At 41.9% G+C, this 15,176-nt stretch overlaps 1 protein-coding gene across 1 annotated transcript; it reads left to right on the top strand.

Moving 5' to 3' along the window:
• Positions 1-9,684: 9,684 nt before the first annotated feature.
• Positions 9,685-13,886, top strand: LOC120820792 (G-protein coupled receptor 26-like). Its single transcript, XM_040178946.2, has 3 exons — positions 9,685-10,755; positions 11,346-11,459; positions 12,341-13,886. The coding sequence occupies exons 1-3, from the start codon at positions 10,085-10,087 to the stop codon at positions 12,591-12,593; spliced, it is 1,038 nt and encodes a 345-aa protein (XP_040034880.2). The 5' UTR covers positions 9,685-10,084; the 3' UTR covers positions 12,594-13,886.
• Positions 13,887-15,176: the final 1,290 nt, after the last annotated feature.

Genomic DNA, 15,176 nt, shown 5'->3' with positions numbered 1-15,176 from the left:
GACGCCATCACCAGATTCTGTGAAAATGATATCTATACCTTTTTAAAAATGTTTGCTTCATGCTTAAGTATGGGGGGAAATGGTTACGGTTAACAGAAGCGTGAGTTGATCACACGTCCTGTTTTAGTGTCGCATCTACTTCACATACTCTTTTCCTCTTGCTATTCAAATGACGCTCTACTTTCCACATTGTCGTTTGACATAATGAGATGGAAATATCTTCATATATGTTCCACAGGGCAAGTCTCACATACCACATAGTACCAACTCAGAGTCTGTATTTTCATAAATTCTAATTTAGACAGAACTCACAACAGAACCACAGAAATGAACCTGCGTGATGCAACATCTGCCAGGAAAGCAGGTCCAATCCTGCTCCCACAGCTTCAGGGTAAAACGGCCCAGCTGCAGCTGAAGTGCAGCTGGGCCTATAACCTATACACCTGCCTGTAGGTCCTCGCCAACGGCTCTGGCGTGTGAGTTTGCTATGCGGTTCGTCTAGTTTTACAAAGAGGGGTTTTAAGTGCAACTCAATTCACAATTTCCTCTTTTAGCTCTTTAGTGAGATACACTTTCCTGGAAATGTGGCCCTTCTAAACCACATCGAACTTCCTGCCCGATGGCACAGAAGTGTACACCGTGGAAGCAGTCAAGAATTCAGATAAGTGCAGAATTAAACTTCAATTTCTGATTGAGCCCCTTTTCCTTTGGCTTAATCTGCTTCAAATGGACAATAATACTTTATTTATCCAGAGCGGTGGTGGAGTCGTGCATTGGTGAGAGGGAGAGGTTGCACTTTTAATCATTTTAGATCACGTAGAAAGTAATCCTCGGAGTAAAAGGAAAAAGAAAGTGACAAAAGGAAAGACTAAAGAGAAGTAAGGTAGAAGGAGAGGAAGAGAGAAGGAAGAGAGAGAGAGAGGGAGCAAAGGAGGGGGAGAGTAATCAGGGCCCCTTTACCGGAGGAAAAGAAACACCATCAGAAATACTAGGATAATCCTCTTGGTTTTAATGGTTCTGAAATGCTATGAAAGATTAAGTAAACAGTGCATTTGATTAATGGGAAAAGAAGTCAATTGGCCATGGAGCATGAAGCGGCACACAATGCTCCTTTCATTCCCTCCGTGCTGCCGAGAGCAGCGATGGTCAGAGGGATGTCTTTGCATGGACAAGTTTCCAACATACAAGAGTACAGTGTCACACTTTGGAAACATGAGCGGTAACGAGGAAGCATCAACGTGTGACGCACACAGAGAGAGAGGGGTTTAAGCGGATGAGGAAATGGATGGAGAGTGCTACCATTCCGGTTTTGATGACAGGATTTAGAGCTAAATGAAGCTAAATGCTTCACTCACTCGTTCCTGATATTCTGAAACTGGCCTTTTTGACCGAGGTGGATGTCCGAAGCCTCCTCCTCCTCCTCCAGCTCCAGGGTCACTCTTCTTTGGCTTTCTGCAGGTAAAGGTCGTCTGGCCCAGGTGCTTGCCCTCCACTTGACTCCTTTCCAGCAGGCTGTGGCTAAAACAGAATCTGCAGTGACCCATTCAAACTCAATGTCATCTATGCACGATCAAATCCCCCCAAACAGCTTAGCTGGGCCGAGTCGAGGCCTCGGGTCTGGGGCATTAGTCGTATGGCAGTTAGAGGCGTAGACGAGGGGATTAGGCCGAGAAGCTCATGCAAAAAGCGTCACCTGTAAGGTCTTGAGGAGGAATAGGAAATAGTTGCTTGAAAACATTATTTGGTAATAATCCTCTATCTGATTCTGCACCATTTATGTAGCATGTATAAATATTATTATCTAAGGATTTTACAAACTAATGCAAGTAATTCTGAATTTCAACTTAAAATGGAACCTGTGATCTGGTTGAGGTTAGAGACAGATTTTAGTTATCCCGGATAGAATATGGCAAATTTAGAAATTCTCCCAATCCACAATGGCAACCTCCCCCATCCTAACTCACTACCTAGCAGGAGGTGGGCACTGAACTCTGGCGATGGATGGTGCAGCAAGGTGCAAAGTTCCTGAATAAATGACAAAAAACAGTATCCATACAAATGACATTTTTCAAAGACAAGTTTACAAGCAACAAAAAACAACATATAGGTAACACAAATAGTCTAATACCACAAGAGTGTTGCAAAAGAATGTGTAATGTTCTGACCCTGGGGCCGTGTGACTAATAACTCTATTTTTTATCTCACCTATTTTCTTTTTTTAGCATTTGTCTGTGTTGCTTCGCCATTTGTTATACCAACTTACATTAATTTGACATCCTACTCACACATATGCATTTACTTCCTTAAAAGGTCCCTCCTTTGAAGGCCGTAGGGCCTGTTTAAGAAATTCATTTAAGCCGAAAACAAGTTAATTGCTGAAAACAGTAAACAATATCATTTGTTTGGTTTGTTTGGGCTCTTGACCTCGACCTACAGCACATTCTTCACTGACAGACTACACGGGATCAGAAGCAAAACTTTACCACGACAAAACCGGTGTTGACTATTAACCGCTTCTTGACCACGACAACCAACCAATCTAAAAAGAGAAGTCAGCTCAACATTATGTGGCAAACAACTTCTTCATTGCAGTTATGTAAAAGATATATTGATATGCAAGGAGCCGTGACTCAACAGGCTTCAGGATACCAGAGAATCCACAATGGCTGCTAATCCCCAACCAAAGCCAGAGGCGGCCCGAGGCAGCATAAGCTCTCCGGTCCTCCCTGCTATCACCTCCCTATTTACTGCCATGCCGTCCCCACGGCGCTTTCAGCCACTCTCCTCTTTCTCCTTTCCAGCCGCTAATCCTCTTTAAAGACATTACCCTGCTAACATATCCAGTCATAAGGTATAAAAGCCCAGCTATCTCTTTACTGCCATCGGCGGTACGCTTAAATAGGCCTTTAATGGAGGGAAGCAAATGGGGTGCATCACGGTTTTGACCCCAAACACGATTCTGATCCTGGTCCGGCTGAGTGGCCGTCTGAGGTGTAGCATGTGTGGGTCACAATGGAGCTGAGGGAGAGGAAGGGGACGATGGGGAAAGAGCTGAAGTCAGATTGGTGTGTAGGACGCTTTAAAAGATTAAGTATTTTCTTTTGTGGGTCTTTGCAATACAATCAAAGGAAAGGTTTTCAAACTTTTTGTGGAATTCACACACTGAGGCCTCTGCATGGCACAGGAAGGTAAACAGAAATTCCTATTGTGAGTAAGCTTCAACATTCACGGAGCATCTGAAATGGTAAATAACAGGAAGACAAAAAGTGTCAAACATTGACAATAACATCTCTTGCCAAAAATGAGGTGGTTATGTTCCTGTAAAGAAGAAAGCGTATATTTTGATTCAAATCTCACCCCACATATTTCATCCTAGCATTCGGGTTGTTATGAAACACTGCTTTAAAAACACAAAAGACGGCAGCTTGTTTACAACAACAACAACAAAAATGTTTTGCACAGTGTGTTTAGTTCCATTTCCGGTCAGCACCTCTCTGACCAACAGAGTTCCGTCGGTGACGTGGCCCCCGGCCCTTGATGCAACTGACATCACTTTAATGAAACAGCGCCAGCGAGTGCTGACAGCTCGGACGACCCACCGCAGCATCCGGTTACCTCCAGCAGGTTGGGCTGGCCGAGCGAACAGAGAGCAGAGAGTGCCCTCCTCTGGTGGAAACAGGAAATGACACCAACACGGACCGGAAGTGCTGCGGCAAATGCGTTCCCCCTGACACTTCCTGTCACGGTCGACTGTTGTGAATGGTGGAAGTAGACAACTTCTTAAATTTGGCTGTAATTTAAATCGGTGGGCAGATTATTATTTTGACTGTTAAGCCAAAACAAACAGGCACAGGAACAGTTTCTTTTCGCACCCACTCACTCGTGCACGGTCAAAATATCCACTGCTAATTATAGGTTTTTTAGTGTTTAACGCAGTTATTTCCAAATGTATATATAATCTGTCACTGCTGATATAAACACACGTATACAATATACGTCTTTACGTAACTGCTCTACATGAACATGCATTCCATTTCTGTGAGTATGGTTTACAATATACACAACACTTAGTTTATATTTAATTGTTTGCCATTGTTGCTTTTTACTCATATCTATATAGTATTCATATGCACAGCTATTGTCAGTCCTTTCTATTTTTTTTTACCTATATTGCTTCAGCTTTGACATCCTTCTCATATTGAGTCAAATTCCTTGTATCTGCACAAATATTTTGCCAATAAAGATTGTTCTGATTCTAAGAATAGTCTAAAAATGTTTACCTACTATTATCATTATTATTATATTAATGTGCAGTATTGTGTCATACAATTTCTCAGTCAATGGACGACGCTATTTCACTTGATACACGTTTCCATCCACTAGAGGGAAGCGCTGCATCAAATGTGTTTTACTAAATCACTTAACGCTCCAAGCCGCTGTATGTGAATGTAATTCATTGCAGCAGCAGCAGTCACAACTGTCAGCGAGGAGCCCGGAACGGACTAATCGGCACATCCATCCACCCACACCGCAGACAGCGTGGGGGTGGTCATTGGTGCCGCTGCTTTTGTAACAGTGTTTTTATTACACATTTAGTCTCACGATCCCTTCTTGTCTCTTTGGTTCAATGGTCAGAGGTAAAGAGGACACAGAGGTATAAAGTATTGCACTAACAGAGTGACACCACGCCAAGGATTTAAAGTGTTCATTCTTTTTGACATGGTTTTTTTCTGTCATAGTACCAGCTGTACTACTCAGAATGGACATGTTGCATTGGGTTTATTGGGCGGGAGGGGGGAAGAATGCTCCTCTTTCCCAACTTAAACCTATTACTTCTAGTGCTGCACAATTGAAACCATCACTTCAAGACAAGCATCTTCAAGAGATGCAAGACTTGCTATGCCTGAACTGAGATGAGGAAAATAATTTGAATAATTGGACTTCAGCTCTGCCTTCCATACCATCATCCCGTCTCTGCTGCAGGACAAACTCCCAGCTGCACGTGCCCGACTCCACCTGCAAGTGGATCACAGACTTCCTGTCTGACAGGAAGCAGCACGTGAAGCTGGGGAAACATGTCTCAGCCTCTCGGACCATCAGCACCCGTTCCCCCCAAGGCTGCGTTCTTTCCCCTCTGCTCTTCTCCCGGTTCTCACCGGTCACTCCCCTTCATGCTGCACATGTCACTTTAACTGTAATTTTTCACTTTGTCGTCACATGTCACTTTGTCACAAGTGCACTTTATGTGTGATATTTTTTAACTTTTTTAATGTTTTACATTTTTAAGTCTTTATTCTCTTGTTTTATACTAACCCATAGCCTTATTCTACTAATCCATTGCATTAGAATTTCATTTTACCTTATTTTATTACTTGTGCACTGCTGTCTTGTTGTCTATTGTTACACTGTCTACTGTCACGCACCAACCGCCAAGACAAATTCCTTGTATGTTTGACATATTTTGGCAATAAATGTTTCCTGACTCCTGATTCCTGACAGGTTCATAAGCAATTAGCTAGGTCCTGCACTTTAGAAGTGTTTAATTACATGCAAACAGTGTGAAATCAAATTTGTAACTGTAAATAAAGGAAGCATCATACCTTTACCTCAGAGCAACAATATTAAGATAATATGCACCAGTGTAAACGATATAGTTGTATATACTACAAAAAGGGCCCCACATAAAGCCTTTGATGTATATTTAGATGAATATTTAATTCAATGTTTTGTTCTTAAGCCTATAAAATACTCATCAACTAACTTGTCTCCTTCTACTAATATTTGGCCTTCGCAGGTTGGGTTGTTATAAAAAAAAACATCCCCTCACAAAAGACGGAAATGCACAAAAAAAAAGACATGTGCACCGATGATTCAGCCGACGCTCCTCTGATGAACCAAACCGACGTGTTAAGGTATGAATCACGAAATAGGACAAGCGGCTTGGCAGTAGATGTGAAGCTTCCTACAGAAGTGAGACGGCTGTCCAAGCACTAAACAAACAAGGAATAATACGAAAGGAGATCCGTGGTAGTTGTGCACCGGCCAGTTGGGGCTTCCGCCAGGCATTGGTCTATTTACCCGGAGGCCTGAGTCATCCATCGCTTGCACCGTCTGCATCACGCACATACAGTTTAGCGTTATTGCTTTACTAACTTTTGGTTTTAGTTTTCTTGTGAGAGCTGACAGATGTCGTCAAAGGAAGAAACTCTACCAAAGACAAAAAGGTAATGAACAAAAAAAAAAAACGAATTTCCACAAGAATCGAGGTTTACAGAAACACACACGTGGATTTGAAGCTGTATGTGTGAGATGTTAAATAACGAGCCAGCTTCACAAAACATCAAAGATGGTCCTGACATGTACCATCAGGATCCCTCATTACGACTCCCTGCTCCGTTTAAAATAAAATAAAAGCTGCTCCGAGTCATGCTCGTGTGCAGCGATGTCACACTTATTATCAGAGAAAGGACATCAAAGCAGCTGGCCGAGCACGATTAACTGAGCCTGGAATCGCTGAGAGGATTCATGTCCAGCCAAGACACAACCGGCCATTTGAGGTTTAGTCAACATGAAACCCCGAAGCCTTCAGATCTACAGCAAAAAGCAGAAGAAAGGGGTTCTGCTTCTAACGAGGGGACTTAGTGCTGTAACTTTTTTACAAGCGTGGAACAGCGATACAGTCGGAGCAAGAAGAAAGCAGATTAAGATGCTGACTTTCCGATTTAGTGCAGTTAAAGTTGACAATCACGGTCAAATTGGATTTATAGCAAATCTTTAAAATCAAAACATACAAAATGAAATAATGTCACTACTTTAAACACAGCCTTGCTTTCAGCTTAATTTGAAATTTATGCGAATCAACAGGTTTTGAAAAAAGGCTGCAAGGGAAAAAGACACTTACACAAGTATTCTTCTCTCTTCCACGACGGTCCAGTACCACCAGCAGGCTGCACACTGACAGACAGACAGACAGACAGTGAGCAACAGTGGGACATTTAGCAGCTTAAGTGACATTTATTTCAGTCGAGATGGAGCCCTAAACAGGTGAGAGAGTGAGTACACAATGTAACTCGCATCCAAAGGAATGATAATGTGGCTCTGATAGCTAAATGGGTTGATAATAATGTTAAACCTAACATTTCTTTCTTTGATATGTTTGCCATGACAAAGTCATATGGAAATATAAGTTTATTATGCTGTCACCAAGCAACCAAATCAAACTAATTCAACCAGAGATTATGTGACCCCCCCACTACAATGCCAAACTGTCAGTTGCAGGAATATTTAGGTTTCATCACTTTTGGATATTAGCAACTAAGTAGGCACTTGATAGACAACGCCACAACATATCAAGGTAACCTTTTTGATTATACCAATGAATTCATCTACATCTATGACGTGTATGAAAATATGTATATGAATGGCTGTATAGCTGTAACCTTTCATGTTAGTAAGTCTAACTCTGAAGGCAAATTAAATCTAATTATATTTGGGGGAGCACTGCAGAAACCTTTTTTGTACAAAAGAAAAAAATTGTATCTGGTTTCACCGTCTGATCCTGTACTTTTTGGAAAGAGCAGAAGGGAAAAGTCTGCCTCTCTCGAGAATTAATTAAAAATCTGCGCAGCCAGTGATTGGCAATATTTCATGTTTGATCATTTAATTTAAAGGAGGGCTTGACAGCTGAACATGTGAGAACTGCTATAACAAATAGACTGGTTTCTCTTTTAATGGAGAGAAAAGAGCTCTATCAATTATGCACATCGATCACATCCATGATTTCGGTCCTGGAACTAATCTGAGGCAAATCTTTTTTTGCAAATGAGTAACGTTAACTTTCATCCCTACTAGGGGGGGGGGTCTCATCGAGCATGTTAATTTAAATTTTTGAAAGCGCTGAAATGCAAGATTGTCTGTGACAGTGGTAAATGGGACAATTTTACCCCCAAAGAGGGTAAAAGTAGAAACTATGTTACTAATATAAAGGCCATACATCACAGTCATAGTCTTGGTAGTCTGCTTAGGTTATGCTTAGTTTACAGCGTAGATCCAAACACCCACCTCCGCAGCTCTACAGGAAGACTGCTGTGATTTATTCACCTCTTCTCCCATCGGCAGGAGGATCAGCAGGCTCTCTGCTGGAGTCGTGGAACAAGACCTGGATCAAATAATTGTCCAGTTTGTTCTCATCTACTGGAACACTTGATCTGTGGAGAAAAGCACGCTTTCTGCACTGTATTCATCAATGCTATTTCCTCTGACTCATTCTGTTCAAAGCTATAGTTAAACTTTCATTTGGTAAATAAGATTGTAGTTACAAAATGTATGTTAACCTACTTTATAAAATACTCGTTTTGGATTTTTTCCGTTATCCGCAACATTAAAATGTTGTTCAGACACTAATGCAACCGTAACATAATACATGGCGTAATGGTGCAGATATGTGGTGTTGATATATGCCCTTGATAGTGTTAATATTTTGCACTTTGGGTGTAAAAAACTGTTCATTATCAGAAAATGTAACATATTACATTTTCACACAGTTTCACACAAGTGATAATACAAGTGGGCATGTCATCAATGTGTTGTTATACTTGATCTTGAATGTCTGACATGATCCAATCCGTACAAAAATCACGTCCTAGCTTACAAGTTCACTGTTAACCTTCGCCTTTTCTGGAAAATCATTGCGCGTTGAATCGAATACTTTTTTCCCCATCGATTTGGTTGGTGACAATATCTCGCAGCTGGTCGACACATCGGTGTTTAATAATTTAGCTTTTGCAGTAACCTTGTTATTATGTGTTTCAAAAGATTACCACTTGACCCGTTGCATTCATGGTGACCACAGTTTACGTTACCTTACTACTCTGCTAAACTACGAGCAAAAGAGGGCAATAGTGCTTGGAAAACAAGCCTGACAGGTGAAAATGTGACGACTTTGAGCCTTTGTGTGTTGTTCTTTCTCACAGTCACAGTACTCAACAAAATCCCTTAAATCCCACATTCTGTACAGGGAGCCCTTATATGAACAAGCATGTTTTTCCTATAATACTTGCTACCGTTTTGCATGTAATGAAATCATTTTAATACAGTACTGAATATGTTTGACCTTGTGACCCATACATTTGTATTACCATTACAGAAATGACACGATTGTTGGTTATTATGGTCAATTCCTATTTGCACAAATATTGCTGAGAGAACAGACATAATCACAGTAGTATCAGAATGTTTTTCATGGGTCAAAAACATCAATGTAGATTCCCTATGAAGTAAAGCAGAGGTGGTGGTTTCCTATACTGCATTACTGTGACCTCAGCTGGATGGAACAGTCCAACTACACCGAGTCCATATAAGGCTTTGACCACTAAACTAATGAGGCTCTGCTACTGAGTGTCGTTGGTGATTCTATATAGTCTTGACAAAAAAAACATATACATATAAACCAACGTTACACTGTGTGACATTAACACGCATGAACCATATCGTTTAATAGGGCATTACTCGCACGAATCGCATTACTAGAATCTGCCCAAATCAACGTGATACTCGTGACATCATTGCCACCAACCACGCAATTGTGCGTGGTGCCTGTATTTCCTGCTCTAAGAAAGCTATTTTTGAACAGGAATGCACCAACGTGCTTGAGACTCTGACGGAGAAGACGGTATAAGTAGCGGCAGAGCCCGAGAGCTTTAAGCGCGTTCATGTCCCTTTCAGAACAGCGTGTCAATGCGCAATTGCGCATCCAGGAAACCGTAGAGTAGTCACACCAGAGACAAGAAGGGGGTCTGAAGTCTACCGCAGTGCCTGACGGGAGAAAAAAGCATCCTGTGGTGACCCTTTTCCCATGAAAATGTATTTATAATGTTCTCATAATGACCAGGTGAGCATTGAGTCTACATGAATTCGCCGCGACTTCATCTTGGAAGATACTGGAGGTTATTCGCTTATTGACATTTGGAGACATTAAGCATGCCCACGTTTTGGACTCACGCACGCTGTGGCAACAACTCACGATGACAGTAAGAATCAGGACGGATGCACTTAACAAAAGTCAGGATATCTCCGGGGACGCGCCATGGACGCATTGGACATAATAGCTTCCGTTATAGTTTTGGGGATTATCGTCGTGTCGTTGCTGTCCAACGTTGTGGTGCTGATCTGCTTTCTCTACAACCCGGAGATCCGCAAACAGGTACCCGGTCTTTTCATTCTCAACCTGACGTTTTGCAACCTGTTGCTGAGTGTGTCGAACATGCCACTCACCCTGGTCGCCCTCGTCACCGCGGGCTACCCCGAAGGCAGCGGCTTCTGCCAATTCGTGGGATTCCTCGACACTTTTGTCACCACCAACTCCATGCTGAGCATGGCGGCTCTCAGCATCGACAGATGGGTGGCGGTGGTATTCCCCCTGAACTACCACTCGAGAATACGGCACCGGGACGCGGTGGCGGCGCTGGCCTACACGTGGATCCACTCGCTTTGCTTCTCGACGGTGGCCACCTGCCGCTCCTGGGTCGGGTACCATCGCCTTTACGCATCGTGCACCCTCTGCAACGTCCGGGCCAAGGGAGGCGGGACGCAGTATATCGTTTTCACGGTGGCCCTGCACTCTCTCACATTCCTTCTCACGCTGATCGTGTTGTGTGTGACGTACCTGAAAGTGCTGAAAGTGGCAAGATTCCACTGTAGACGGATCGACGTGATCACCATGCAGACGTTGGTGCTGCTCGTGGATTTTCACCCCAGGTAAACAATCCATTCCATTCCTATCGTCTCCCTTTTTGTCCAACATCTATAGCATTTCGGAATGTTAATACATTCGATGAAAACTGTTTATAATACCAAGATGGAGGGTGGTTACTCTCAATTGTCTTGCAAAAAGTGCTGACTTTTTAAATAATGTGCAGAAGAAATGATCAAATTATTCATCAAAAACATTGACGGGATTTGCTGCTTTAATCATTTTTTTGGACAGTTGGTCCACAACTTCAGCAATTTGGAAACGTCCCCCTGGATGCAATGATTGTACTTTCTCCTTTTTTAACACATTTATATATATTATTATTTATAGCTGGAGAAGATGTTGGTTACAGTAGTCATTTGTGTTTCTTTAAAGTCCCAAAAAATACTTTAAAACAGTTTAACCACACAAGTAATATATAATTCATAAGTGATTGGCTGATTTACATTTTAAATGGACCAATTTGCATAATAGATGCACAGTATACTGCTTTCTTCTCGACTGTCCTACGTTTTCTCCGCGGACTGCTTCGTTGTGGCTGCGCGTCTCTGATCATACCTCCTGGGTAGATAATGGTGTCTGTGTGCTTTGGCAGTGTGCGGCAGAAATGCTTGGATGAGCAGAAGCGGAGGCGGCAGAGAGCCACCAAAAAGATCAGCACTTTCATCGGCACATTTGTTGTGTGCTTCACCCCATATGTCATTACGAGGTGAGCAGTTGTATTAGATCGCAGTGGGAGTGCATGTCAATGGAAAGGTATTTAACATCATTTATATCCATCTGAATCCCAACATTGAAAAGAAATGCTTCACATAAAGGACGTTAAACTAAAGCGTTTGCCTATTATTATTCATTAAAATTGAATAATCATCCTCGTATAATTACAACTTTCCCAGGACTTTCCTTCCCTTGTGCCGCCAGTGTGCATTACTTTTCAAAACGTTTGAATACAGGTGGTCGAGAATAATTTTCAATGCTGTCTTGTCATCTGGTTACATTTTAACCGCCTCCTTTTCATAATGCCTCAGCTCATTGGTTCTACACTCATTTCTCATCCTCGTCACTGTGTTTCCACGTGCAGCTTGGAAGACGAGAGTAGGAGAGACAGAAGAAGAGGGCGATAGATGATAAATCAGTGACGCTCATTACTATTAGCCCCAGTAACACGTGTCAGAAGCTGTTAATATTGTTTTGTAGAAATAGAACCAAAGCGCGTTAGGGACAGTGTGGTGAGACAAATTTGACTTAAAGAGAACAGAGCAATTAGTAAGACAGATTGAAGACAAAACAATGCCCCTGCTGTATTTCACTTTGTCTTTAATTTCCTTAATTAGGACAGAAGAAGTGTGAGGCAATGGGTTTGTTGCAAAATGATTTTTACCACCAAGAAGTCTGGAAGCGGCAAAACGGACCCCTATCAATTCATATTCCCCAACACAGTGGTGACATTTCAATAACGTCAAATTATGACATTTTGGGGGGCATTTTGCTTTCCATGCTTTCCACTCCACTTACACTGATCTCAAAAAGGTCTTTTGTCTTGCTCGTGAGCGGCGTGTAACCTTTTTCTTTTTTATTTATCTGAGGTAGAATTGTGGAGCTCTTCTCCTCGGCGCCCATAAGCCCTCACTGGGGAGTGCTGTCCAAATGTTTGGCCTACAGCAAGGCAGCAAGCGACCCGTTCGTCTACTCGCTGCTGCGTCACCAGTACAGGAGGACCTGCAACCTTCTGGCCAACAAAGTCCTCAAGAGGAGTCCGCTCAACTCCTCCTCCCTCAGGATGGAGAACTGCGGCGCGAGGAGCGCCAACAACTCGAACTCAACCAACAACACCCAGCAGTAGATCGACCGCTGCAGTGACGGTGCAACATCACAGGGAACTGTTAACGTGATTATTGTTGAAGCAAGAGGCCGGCTATATTCTCTACTTTACACATTATCCTATGAAAAGTCTCAAGACAGCTAGACGGCTTTGGGGTCTTGACTGTGGCACCCCGAGACGTTGCCTTAGGTCACAAATAAATTCATAAGGCCAAACAATTTTCTCAGCCGGTTCATCGCTGCAAGTGTCTTTGCAGATCTTGGAAGATCATGAATGATGGAGGTGTAAGGCGCAGTGGAATAACCTGTATACAACTTTAGCTACACAGGAAATAATAATCAGTAGGATCTATTCTTCTTAAAAAATATAGGATACTCTTTAACGACTGATAGACCAACCCCCTTTTGTAGGTTGTGTGTGTCGATTGTAGTTTTTCAATACAAATATAATACCGTCTTTTTTGCATAGAGTGAACGAGTTTATTCGGTAGCATGAACAGCATTGTAGCTCCACCTCTAAAATTACAGACGGAGCCGGTTAACCAGACAGAGACAACAACACAAAATCTACATTATTAACATTGTCCAATGCTTTTAAATGTTCGGATGAATCAGTCCAATGTATTACCTCAAGTCAGTATAGTTGTACATCCAATTAAAAAAATGATTTAAATCCACCTGAAGTGTTTGGCAGAGTTCCTAAATTCAAGCTCACCCTCTGACCTCAATGATGATTCTCAGGCCGGATGAACGTAGTATATATGTTGCGTGGATAATTTTGACTGTACAGATGATTCTTAAATGATTATATGTTGTAGCTGTGAGTTCTGAAGTGCCTTTTAGACGATGAACTCGCCGATTCGATCCAAACATAACAGAGGAAACCTTCACATTCGGCCATTTTCTGGGAATTCTGTGATGTGGTTTAATGTGATGATGGAGCCAATGATGCAGTTTGGTCCCATTGTAAGAAAGTTTTAAGGGACGTTAATTCTTTTAATACATTGTATTGTTGTATTGAGCAGAACAGGGTGAAATATTATTTGAATGTGGTAGCAGCTATTCTATGATGTGTAATTACATTTTAGCACATATCGTTTGAGCGGTTATGTGACATCAGGTTGTAAAATGTTTGTTTTTTTGTTGACAAGGCTGGCAAATCAGGATGTTGTGTTTTTACTTTACTGTGACAGTATAAAGACGTAAAAGGCTTAAAAAAGATTTATTTTTGTCAAAACTGTGTCGGGTTTTTGTTAAATATATTTGTGACTAGATTGCAATAAATGCTGTGCATTTTGACATTTTAAAACCCTCACACGTTTCCGCTTAATCATTTATTAATGTCTGTACTCATTGTTATATGACCTGGATAGAAATCTGAACTCATTTTTAACGCCTCACCAAAAGACCAATCTTAACACCTTTTATTCTCCCACGCTGATTAAGTCAAGGGAAAAGAATAATTCATTTGAAAAATGATTTAAGATGTGTTCCACCCACCACTGCTGCTGTTAACCGTGGCAGCAGAACAAAGACTTTTAACAAAAGTATCGGGGCTGAGAGTTTTAATCCTTTTAATTGCAGAGCTAGTATATGTAGTGGGAAAAGAAGAAAAGAAAAAGAGAGGACAGTGGGCATTTTCTCACAACGTCCACGCAGCTGTGACAGTGCTAAATATTACGTGGAATTTGCATCCTCCATCCACCTTCATGAACAAAATATGAATCATCTATCGTTCAAAGACTCTTGTTAACCTCTTTATTAACAAACGCCTGTAAACAAAATCTCCATTAAAATTACGAGACAATCACATTATTGTGTTCACTAGTGCCCCCCAATCTAGGGGAATTTCTGTTGAGCATCCCAAAAGTTTGGAAGGATCCCCGGTCTCTAATCTCCTTGGGGGAGTCAGTGAGTGGGTGGGAGGCAGACGGCAACCTGCCGTACACGCATCGCTGTGCACGGACCTTGTAATTAAGCTCCCGGCATATTATACGAAGCAGAGGAGGAAGGCTGCGAAGACGAGTGCACTGGCTTACTTCACACGATTCCCATTGTGAGCGGTTCCAACTCATTAAGGAAGGCAGCTGGGTAAATTCCAGCCACACTTGATTGACAAAAGCATCCTGGCTTGAACGTTAACATGTGATCTCAAGGAATTTGGAAAGCATGTGCATGATAACCTTTCTATGTAATGAGAATTTAGAGAACAGAAGAAAAAACACAAGATTTTAGAAAACAGATGTCATATTGTGCCGAAAATCCCGAGTAACTTGAGTCACCCTGGAACAGCAGTTTGGCTTAATCAGCTGCAGCAACACTGAACTGAATGAGCGTTAAATCATCCAGAAGTCACTGAGAAAACTTAACGGATGTATATTTATTTCTTTATGCTAGCAAAAGAGAATACAAGGCGGAACACAGGTTGCTCCCTCGGGTTGGCGTTAATCATTCTTTAACAGGCACGTCGGCTTATTGTCAATCATCACCAATCAATTGATCACTGCAGACAAAACAGGAATTGATCATATATATTGTAGATCCATTATTGTCTTCCTTTATTCTCGCTCTACGCCTCTGACAGGCTTTCCCATAGCTCTGGAGC

This window comes from Gasterosteus aculeatus, chromosome 6 (genome assembly GCF_964276395.1).
Source record: "Gasterosteus aculeatus chromosome 6, fGasAcu3.hap1.1, whole genome shotgun sequence".
Taxonomy (NCBI): Eukaryota; Metazoa; Chordata; class Actinopteri; order Perciformes; family Gasterosteidae; genus Gasterosteus; species Gasterosteus aculeatus.
Note: the sequence above shows the minus strand (reverse complement) of the source record. Positions and strands in the feature narration are given on the sequence as shown.